This window comes from Anneissia japonica, unplaced genomic scaffold (assembly GCF_011630105.1).
Source record: "Anneissia japonica isolate Jap-2015-1 unplaced genomic scaffold, ASM1163010v1 scaffold24_len2511860_cov200, whole genome shotgun sequence".
Lineage (NCBI taxonomy): Eukaryota > Metazoa > Echinodermata > Crinoidea > Comatulida > Comatulidae > Anneissia > Anneissia japonica.
Window position 1 is genome coordinate 2,149,242 of NW_022730786.1, and position 11,264 is coordinate 2,160,505.

Consider the following 11,264-nt stretch of genomic DNA (forward strand, 5'->3'; position numbering starts at 1 on the left):
TATATATACTTATTGGATTAAATACAGGCTTCGCCCTGTCTCTTATACACATCTAGATGTGTATAATGAATCCATACAATACATTGATAATGCAGTAGAACCTCTCCATTAAGACACCCCTGTTGAAAGATCATTTTATGTTGCAGCCGCCAACTAGGCCTATATGAAGCAGTTTACCAACAACATTTAAATGCTTCTCTAGTCTGAACAGTTTCAAGAATAACTTGAAAACATCATTATTTATTGATGTTTTCTCCGGTTGTTAATACACAAATGCACGCCATTGTATCAGGATTCAATATTTTGACATTAATTATGTCATCATCAGGAATGTCCATCATCATTCCTGATGATGACATTAATGTTGAAACATTGAATCCCGACGATGGCGTGCATTTCGATACTTGGAGTATGTATTATACTATCTTATCTGAGATTAATCAGTGGACCTTTCGGTTAATACACAAAGATACTAGTACTATACAAGTTTTCATTTATTATTATTATTCATTATTCTGGAGACACCCCTATTAAGGAGACACTTTTCTGTGAAACGACGGAAAATATATCTTTTAACACTACGGCCAACCCCTATAAAGGGGACACCCCTATTAAGGGGACTGGGACATTTTCTGAGTGTGCCAAATGGTCAGCCAATACATATTATTTAACCCCTATTACGGGGACACTTCATTTGTTTTTATTGTATCACCATAACTACAACAGTCTAAAAATAAGAAAAATTCATTCAACCTTTTGGTTAGTGTCTCCTGTAAGGGTTCCCTTCACTCATATTAAGAGGACACTTTTTGGTCCTGAAGGTTTTCCCTTAATAGGGCACTGTACTCCCTTACTGCATAAAATGTATACTCGGCTGAGAAGGACCCACAATGCAATACACACAAACATAATGAGTTTGTTATTGAAGTCGTTGAAGGGTGATTTTTTTTTGTGAGATATTTGAATATACAGTAGTGTAGTTAGATACGGTACCGATTAGATTAGATCTTATGATCTGCCCGACTAGGTAGATAATAAACCAAAACTACGGAATAAGCAAAGATTTTTCTCCATGATTAATTTTTCAATTCACTTTCGTAGTTAGCATTATTTTTCCCAACACACTGATATTTAAAAAAAATAAACACCATTAGTCCAGTCAAATATCACCTTCATTCTTGCATAAACTTGGTAGTCAACGAAATTCACACCATGTTCTATATATTATGAAAAGATAATTTCTTTATGTTGCGAATTTTAATACCAAGTTTCTACATACCCTAGACCGCGGATTGTTGACATTGAAAAGTTATGTTAGGAATTATATACCGGTACTGCAGTAAAAAAAATCGTTTGTAGAAAATAATAGTTAGGGTCTAATGAACTTAGTGTTTGCATGTTTGCATAATTACAGTATTATTGGTAGGCATATTTGTTATTATCACATATATTCATTATCATTTATTGTAATTTAACACTATTTAATTTAGTGTTCATATGGAAAATGAATAAAAGAAAATTCAATGAAAAAGAATGATTCAATGAAAAAGAAAAAAGATCGCATGTTTAAATTACTTTTTTAAGAATTAAGAGTGTCCATTAATGCCTCTGTACATTTCTACAGTCACCATTTACATTGCTTTTTTTAAAGATGTCAGGAATTTTAGAAACTTGAGATATGCAAAACGGTGACGGGAGAAACCCTGGAAGTTTTGACTTGGCATTACAAAATACAAGGGTAACTTTCTTAAGTCAAGATACCACCACGAGCGTCTAGCGCCTTGGTTTTTTTATTTCCCAATTCGGGAGGGGGATACCGAATCCCAAACCCTTCCCCGATTCGGGGCTTCGCCCCTCCGTTAGCTCTGCGTGACAAATTACATTCCCACAATATGTAATATAGACCTATTACTAGGCCTATGTTTTTTCGTCTCAGGCTACGGCCTTGCAATTATTGCGAATAATATGACTGCAGTCAGTAAATTTAGCTCAAATTTTCTGACAAGTCCCATATGCCTGTTTGAATAGACGTATATAATATTCCATATTTTAATATTGCACTGTATGTAAAGCGCATTGAACAAATTTGAAAATGTGCTATATACATACATATTATTTTTTAATTTTATTATACTACTCTAAAAGATAACTTTATCGTTAAAGGGCTATGCTTGATACGATTATAACATGCCCTAATTCTGTCTCTTATACCCATCAAGATGTGTATAAGAGACAGGGGGACACCCCTATTAAGGGGACACTGTTTTTGGTCCCGAAGGTGTCCCTTTAATAGGGGTTCTATACTGTACTTGATAAATTTATGTTTTCTTTTGTACAGTTTTGTTTTTGTTGTGAGCCAAGATGAACCCTCTTGTAATTTGTTTTTGAAGGGTTTTGTGATTTTGTTTTGCACTTTTGACCTTTCTTATTACTATTAATTATTATATTTTGTTAGACAATTGTCTTATGCAGGACCATTTTTAATAACAGACTATACCTATTGTGTAATGGAGTGTATCTGGTGGTCTAATGGTTATGACGCTCGCCTTGACAGCGAGAGGTCGCAGGTTCGAGTCCCGCCAGAGGCATTTTATTACACAATTTCTTTATTCATTTATTTTACAGGAATACATTCGTTGAGAGCTATGCTACACGGTTTATTATTATGTCCTTTATTCAACACTGTATTTACCTTTCTTTGATGATTTATATATATAAAACCGTCCACGCTTGCTTATTCTCCGCCACCATTTCATTTCATTCCATCCGCTTTCTTCATCGTGCACTGTTAATCCATTCTAGGTTTTCCCACAGTTGGCGAACTCTAATGGAGTATCGATGGCCAAATCAAAATCGGCTAAATCCTTTGATCAGTTAATAGAAGACAATGATGACATCACATACAAAATCGACGATTGGCCGCCATGGTACATGACCATCATATTGGGATTTCAGGTATGTTTATTATCTATCAAACCAATTGGAGGGTTTCTAAGCGAAACAACATATGAAAACACAGGGAAGACTTGCAGCCTAAATTCAAAGGTCAGAAAAATTATCTCATAACATTTGGCTTGGCAACCAAAAGGCAGCTCGTGGCTTTAGATTTATAAATCCAAATTACAAAAAATAGGACTATAGGCCTACGCACCACTTTTAATATAGAGCACGCTTATGATGAGACTAACGGCAGAGTTTTTAGGTTCAAGTCCATGCAATGGTTCGCTCGATTTTCGTCCGAATTATATAAACACCATGGTCACGGGCCAAAAGCTGCAGTAAATCATTAAACCATAAACAAACAGGCTATAGGGTGACAATAAAGTTTAAAATGGCCATTCGGTGTTGACTGATCAGTAGTTTATCAGTCTAAATCATTAATTGAACTTGCCAGGTCAGCAAATGTTTGTATAATGGAATAAAATAGGTACACAGGCCTACTGTGCAAAGGCGATGACAGTTCCATTTTACGGTTGTACACATTATGTACACATTATGATAAAAGCAGTAATTGTTTACCTGTTGAATTTTGAATTATTCATTTACAAGTTCAAGTACGATAAAAGATAATTTGTACGACCAAGTAAACCACATTTCGTGAATATATCAATGAGTTGCAATAGAAGCACCATTATAAAGCCCAGGCCTGGCCGAAAAATCCTGCTAATGAAATTAATGTAGTATTTTAATGCTGTGTAGATCTATGCCAATTATGTATACGTAAGATGATGTATTAGCTTTTAATTAAAAGTTAGAGCAGAAAATATTTTTCTCCTCAGAGACGGCTGTCATTTTTATAAATACTGGTTTGGTAATCAATAAAGACTTCGTTTGTTGTAAAAAGTCTGGATCAACGAAAACTCTATTGCATTGATCTTTATAACTTATTTAGCCAAGGGAAGATTCAGCCGGGGGAGTGGGGACGAGGAAAAAGGAAGAAAAAAGGAATTGAACCCATGAGTTCGGTGGCAGATGCAGCAGTGGGCGAAAGAGGCGCTCGATTATTTTTACCGCTAATTTTGAATTTTCTATTGATTAACGACGAACACGACGCTATATCCCGCTATCCGATTTAGTCCAACGATTTCACAAGTCAGGATAACAAAAAAAGTCAAAAGACGGAGAATTAAGACGCTATTTCCAGCCATTATTTTAGGAGCTTAAAAATTGGTGCTTTTTCCCTATAGGCCTATTGTTGTCTCTTATTAGGCCTAAACCTTTAAAAATACACGTGAACTATCGTTGATCCAGGCCTCCTGGGTACACCTCTCACAAATCTTCCTCTCTGACTATGGGGCTCTAAATTTAGAGCTTTGCGCCTCCCAGCACAAAATAGACTAAGTCCCTCAATTAATCCTTCACGGCGCTCGTGAGGGGAGGGGTGTCTAGGAGAGGGGATCGTAACTCCGGTTGGTAAGAAGCCTAATTTTGTGAGCACTGGTTTGAAAAGGCAATTTTACCGTCAGGCAGTGTCATTTCCGGGAATCTATAGAAGTGCCTTTTCTTGAAATTTGCGCACATCAGCACCAACCATGGTGCGGCTGAGGAGGGTGTGGATTCACATTGTTGCCCCGGAAAAAAATCTGGCTCCGCTCCTGTTAGGCCGAGATTTTAACATTGATAATTAGGCCTATAGAGATCCATAATGTATACCTTTGATCCCTTATACATCCGTTAGAGGCCTATTTTTTAAAGATAATTTACATTAGAACTTACAAAGTAATCATTCATATTATAAAACTGTTTTTATTCTAAACAGCATTTCCTGACGATGTTTGGGAGCTGCGTGGCAATCCCGTTGATCCTGGCTCCTGCATTGTGTATCGGCAATGACCTGGTAGCCACAAGTGAGCTGATTGGGACGATCTTCTTTGTTTCAGGTCTCGTTACTTTGCTCCAAACCACATTTGGCGTCAGGTAGGCTTACAAAATTCTATCTTAAAAGTAAGTTATTATATAATTTGAACCTAATCACGCAATTTATGGACACATTGTTGTAACAGTATGAAGCATTTAATAATAAAAGAACTATACCAAAGAAGCAATAGCCTATTTCGATATGAACTTCCTGTTTCTGTGTGCCGTTTTTTACAATGCNNNTAAAGATGTGTATAAGAGACAGATATTATTGACCGAATCTGATTGGATGTATTTCATTTCACACTCTAATGCGGACACCAAACACCAAATCACCTTCTGATATAGTGCTGAAATGTTAATTTTCATTTATACGTAAAATGTACTACATTTTTTATGTTTTACTTTACAGACTTCCAATTATCCAGGGAGGAACATTCACGTTTTTAACTCCCACATTTGCTATATTGAGTCTGCAGGGAGATTGTCCTGCTCCTCCACCTCGTAAGTGGTCAAAGTATCGAGTATATATAAAAGTCATTGGAGCAAAGAGAACGTTTCGAGTGTCAAAATTAATTTTTCATTAAAACCGCGCCCCCGGGGTCAATGGACACAAAAAACAGGTTGGAAAGACCTGCACCCCATTTCCGTCAATTCGTCGGAGAAAAGTGCTGCGAAAATGCATTATTACGGTATTAAAGTACCGCTTCTAGGAATCAGAGGTGCCTTAAAATTTGCTCCAGCATGGCGGGGATGAGATGGGTCACTGCTGGAGTCCTTGGAACTCTCAACGAGGACGCTGGCCCCACTACTGGTTACCAATTTCAGTGATACTACTGATGAAGCTGACATTTTACTACTGAAACCTTTGAACAAATAACCAGCAATGAACCGTGTGAAAAATATAGGCCCAGGAACGTTGCAAGTTTTGTTTTGGCTTAGTACCGGTACAGACTTAATAATATTTAAATCGTTTACATTTGTGTATATAAAATAAACATTAAATGTCTAATTTGCATGTGTATTTGAATTGATTCGTTTCTTACTTTTCTTCTTTCATGTTTAGCTAACGCAACGGAGGCTCAGCTTGCTGATGCCACTGATGCTTGGCAAGGGCGCATGCGTGAAGTAAGTTATCGAAAGCTTATTGGATTTGGGGTTATGCGTACTATATTAGGGGGTTATGTTTACTGTCCTCAGTTGGTTCAATAGATGAGGCTCTCGTTTATGATCGAGATCAGTCTACTGGTAGTCATACGTAGTTGCAAAAACATTTTATCTAACAATGTATGTGATTAAATTTATGTTAATATATATTTTTAACAATACCATAGAGAGTGGATGAATTAGATTTTATTAGATATTTTTAACGTCAAGGGTGTATGTACTATATTTGGGAGTTACGTGCTATGTAACTAATGAAGTGATATCTAAATGTATTTTCAAAATTTAACATTATTGAGAAGAGAACCTGCCCTGTCAAATTAATGGAGGTGTCATTACCTTTGCATAAGGTCATAAGTTTAATGTACAATGTAAATATTGATGGTAAAAAAAGTTCAGGTACTCAATTTGAATACCTTTTAAGATTGATTATATTAAAATGAAAAGCAGTTAGGCTATAAATTGTTGCCTTTTGAAATAAAAATAATTGCATGGGTATTGTACAGTCTGTATTGGTTGTAAGGTTAAAAGGAAATCTGTGGAGTGACGAAGTAGGCGATCTAACAACAGGTATTGACAAGTATATAAAAAGGCTTATCAGCTATAGCTTACCGTATTGACTATACAGAACTTCTGTCCAACAGTTGGCCCCAATCACCCCCAGTACAAAACTCATGGGAAAATATGTATTTGAACGCAAAAAAGTACAATATATGTTGTAATTTGTTCAGTTATTTTAATGTAATGCAATGTGTTAATTTATATAGCACCTTATATAGGCCTAATTCATGATATTTATTTTTATCGTATATTTTTATATTATTAGTAGACATTTATCAAATGCAACTAAATTTATATTGTGATTTTTGTTTTGTTCTGCGTTTGTTTAGATTCAGGGAGCCATAGTCGTTGCCTCTTGCTTCCAGGTCATAATTGGATTTAGTGGAATTATGGGATTTATGTTAAAATTTATTGGACCGTTGGCTATCGCACCGACGATCGGTCTTGTGGGTTTGTCTCTGTTTAGTGTCGCGGCTTCCCGGGCTGGCGTACATTGGGGAATGTCAGTGTTGTAAGTATAGCCTTTTAAAAGCAAATATTAAATAAAAAATAATAATAAATGTATCGATGATGATATTCACAACCGTTTTAATAGCAATCTGCAAATTACAAATGATAAATTACAAATTCAAGTTTAACAAAAATAGAAATATAAAACTAGATAGAAATATATATATATATATAAATATTATATAAAAATTATTCTTATTATTATTATATTTATTTATTTATTTATTTATTTTTTGGGAAAAAAACCCCGGGAAAGAAAGAATCAAAAACAGAAACTTGTGTAATCAACAATAAAAACACGAAAAATATTATATTAAAGTTATAATTAACATTATTATTAAAATAATGACGTTGGTGGTAATGGTCATGAATGATGTTGTTGATGATTATTGGATAATGAAAATGATGATGATGATGATGTTGATGATAATGATGATGATGATGATGATGACGATGAATGATGTTGTTGACAATAATGATTATTAGATAATGATTATGATGATAATGATCTTGTTAATGATATAATCAATATGATAATCATGATTATGATAACAAATAGGCCTATATTTCTAACTTTTCACTGACAGTGAAAGTGCGTATTACAATGAATGTTTTTAATGCTTAATTTTATTATATCATTCTCGCAGAACTATAGTACTCGTTATCATGTTCTCGCAGTACTTAAAAAACATCAACGTTCCAACACCTGGTTACACTTCCAGCAACGGATGCCACATTACCAAGTACCCGATATTTAAGTTATTTCCTGTAGGTTTTGATTGGGATGTCATTAATAGAATTTAAAAAAACGCATAATGACGAATTGCGTAAATGAATACTAAATGACGTTTAAATGACATAATGACGCATAATGACATACTAATAACGCATAATAATGGTGCAGGTTGTGATGATGATGATGATATTAATGATGATAACAATGATGACGATAAGATGGTGATGGATATGGTGATGAAGATTATGGTGATAATGATGATGATGGAGGTTTTGATAATAAAAACGGAGTAACATTTATTTCGTTCTCTTCAGGTTATAATAGCTATAATAATATCCTGGATTTTCTCTGCCATATTTACGGCTGCCGATGTATTTCCAACGAATTCAACGCAATACGGTTATGGAGCGCGGACAGATCTGAACACCGAAGTCCTAAAGCAGGCGGCCTGGTTTCGATTCCCGTATCCTGGTAAGTCTTAGGTTCCCACTGCATGTCAGTATCCAAGGTCAATCCACATAAACCTACGTTGTGTGGAGGCCTATGTGGTGATGGTTATGTCGATTGTTGATATGGGCATGCGCAGTTCAGACTACGAAATGTCTTATTGGAATTGAATCATTATCCAGTACCCCTTTTTTATAACACTGAGGCTAATTGCCTAAAAATTAAGAACAAATTGAGGCTGAAGTAAAATGCCAAATGACGTTTTTATTTTTTTTTTTTTAAATGAAAAACCAACAAGTATACCTGTAGTTGATGTGACTATGTAATACCCCTATACTACAGTACAGTATACTGCTGTACAATAATAATTTTCTGTGTTAGAAAAATGTGCAAAAAATAAGATCAAAATTAGAACATTTGAGAGAACCGTAGAACAATGAGCTTGGACAAAATTTTACTGGTTCTTATAATAATAATAATAAAAAAAGGTGTACCTTATTGTCATTTTAGATTACCCGAGCCCTCTAACATTTGTTATAGTCGGGCTTACGATAAGAAAATAGGTTTTGTATTTTTTTATTATTATATTATAAAATTCCAGTCCTCATCAAAATATGGAGATCTCTAGGTCCCCGGTTCAATTTCCATCGCTGCCTCTCCTTGTGTTTCAGCTAGAGGGCTGAAATACAAGTTACAATAGCGCACCGTCTTTCGGATGAGACGTTTAAGCCGTTGGTCACATGTGCCCATGTGCACGTTAAAGAACGCAGTACACTCTTCGGAAAAGAGGGGATTGTCTCCCGGTGTAGGCCTACTGTCCATTCACCACCAGAAGGACCCCACTGGAAATATGTCTTCTTCTAAACTTCCGTAGGCTATCATTGGTGTTTACACCGATTAAATCCAATCCAATCCATAAATGTGAAGATTTATCGTAATGCTTGAATATTCATGACATCGATTTTTTCGATAAAATTAATATCATAACGTACGGTACGTAATGTAACTCTGTCCAAACAATAGGCCTAACTTTCATTTGTCCCTTGAAGAAAATCAAGGAGTTTTAGATTGATGGATATAATGAATGGTTGATTGATCAATTGGTTGATTGACTGAATTATAATTGCGTAATTTAATAATCTAATTAGGTTACCATGAGCTTGAAAGTTCGAACGAGAAAATATGTTTTATTGCCAATTAGCAAACACATAGTTGATACAAATTATTGTTTGTTCTTTTTAACAAATTTTTAAAATTACTGTTAATCAATGTAAATATTTTTGTAGCAACAAACATGATCTAAATCAGCAAAATCTAAATTTATTTTTGATATTTTTGCCAGATTTTACCGCAGACAGTAGGCGTATATATTTTTGGCATTATAGTCCAAACGCTATTTTTCAAAGTGTACATTCTTTCATTCATGATGATGACATAATTAATGTCGAAATATTGAATCCCAACACGATGGCGTGTATTTCAATACTTGGAGTATGTATTATACTTTCTTACATTCTTTCAATTTTACACTTTACAGTACCGTATATTCCATAGTTTGGCATTCCTGTGGTTACCGCGGTATTGTACCGAATCTAATCCGTTTTCAATGTCAATGTATCCGGTCAACAATAGAATAACAATGATCAATTCCTGCAGTCTTTGTCTTGCTACGTAGGCAGGGCCTCGGTATTCAAAACGGGTTTAAATGCTATCAAGGGCTTCAGCCCACAATGACCTTATGGACCCTATGTCATTTCCGGATATATGGAAATATGAAAGTGCTGTAATATTTAATATAATGAATATCGGGTATTCTTTTTAATCGGTTAGTGATTATAACATCCGGGCCACATTTACTTATTGTAAAGACAACAAAGTGGTAAAAACACTTGTACACTTTTTTCCAGGAAGGTGTCCTTAAAACTAAAGCCCATTCTTCGGACTAAACCCAACTCACTTAGTGCATCTCAGCTAAAGGGTAATATTATTGACAAATTACATGATACATTTTGTTCTGGTTGTCTAAATTATATCACTAATTACCTGTCTAAAATACCGGACATATTTTCTTTTTAAAAACACATTTACCAATGAAAAATATTGTAATTTCTTTGATATCGATATGCGTTGCAACTTTACTTAACTTAGAACAAGTGCTCACTCCCTCGTGATTGAGAAGGGGCGACTTACCTCTCCAGTTACTCCTCTTTCTAACAGAGTTTGTACCTCATGTGGTACAAATGAGATTGAAGATAAAATTTTCATTTTATTCTGATTTTCGTAATGAATTATTTAATTTAATTAGTGAGGGAGCATCAGATTTTGATAATGTAAATGATTTTGATAAATTTGTCCTTTTAGTTTAGTGCCAATGATTTTGATATTCTGCTTCCTGTTATTAAGTTTGTTAATCATGCTTTTAAGAGACGCAATATCTATTTTTATAATTTTTTTTGTACTGTACTTTTGTCCCTTGTTGGTGTTGTTCTTCTTTGTCATTTTCGATATCTATTTTATATCAAATATGTTTTTTTATGAATGAATAAAAGAAGAATTATTGTAGGATGTGAATATTCCTGCCACTAAATAACGCAATCCGATTTATTCATTGCGCATGCGCTGACTGTAATTTTCGACTATAACTGGCCTCACCAAAACATTTAATAGCTGTGAGTTGTAGTACAGTATTACTTATATACATTTCCCAAACTGTAACAGGTCAATGGGGAGCTCCTATTGTTACTGTAGCCGGCGTCTTTGGCATGTTGTCTGGTGTTCTAGCATCAATGGTCGAGTCTGTTGGTGATTACTATGCTTGTGCTCGGCTATCTGGTGCGCCACCACCACCCGACCACGCCATCAACCGCGGCATCGGAATGGAAGGCATCGGTTGTATTTTAGCAGGCTTGTGGGGTACGGGTAATGGGACGACGTCATACAGCGAAAACATTGGGGCAATTGGAATAACAAAGGTAAGTAAGTATATATA

General features: G+C 35.1%; 1 protein-coding gene across 1 annotated transcript in view; it reads left to right on the plus strand.

Moving 5' to 3' along the window:
• The window catches only part of LOC117115106 (solute carrier family 23 member 2-like), a 15,659-nt gene that overhangs the window by 1,433 nt on the left and 2,962 nt on the right, over positions 1 to 11,264 (plus strand). The window contains exons 2-9 of the mRNA XM_033258774.1: positions 2,815 to 2,955; positions 4,760 to 4,917; positions 5,270 to 5,361; positions 5,924 to 5,985; positions 6,912 to 7,093; positions 7,740 to 7,860; positions 8,143 to 8,299; positions 10,994 to 11,251. Of these exons, the coding sequence (XP_033114665.1) occupies positions 2,815 to 2,955; positions 4,760 to 4,917; positions 5,270 to 5,361; positions 5,924 to 5,985; positions 6,912 to 7,093; positions 7,740 to 7,860; positions 8,143 to 8,299; positions 10,994 to 11,251 (1,171 nt within the window). The remainder of the gene's footprint in view (positions 1 to 2,814; positions 2,956 to 4,759; positions 4,918 to 5,269; positions 5,362 to 5,923; positions 5,986 to 6,911; positions 7,094 to 7,739; positions 7,861 to 8,142; positions 8,300 to 10,993; positions 11,252 to 11,264) is intronic.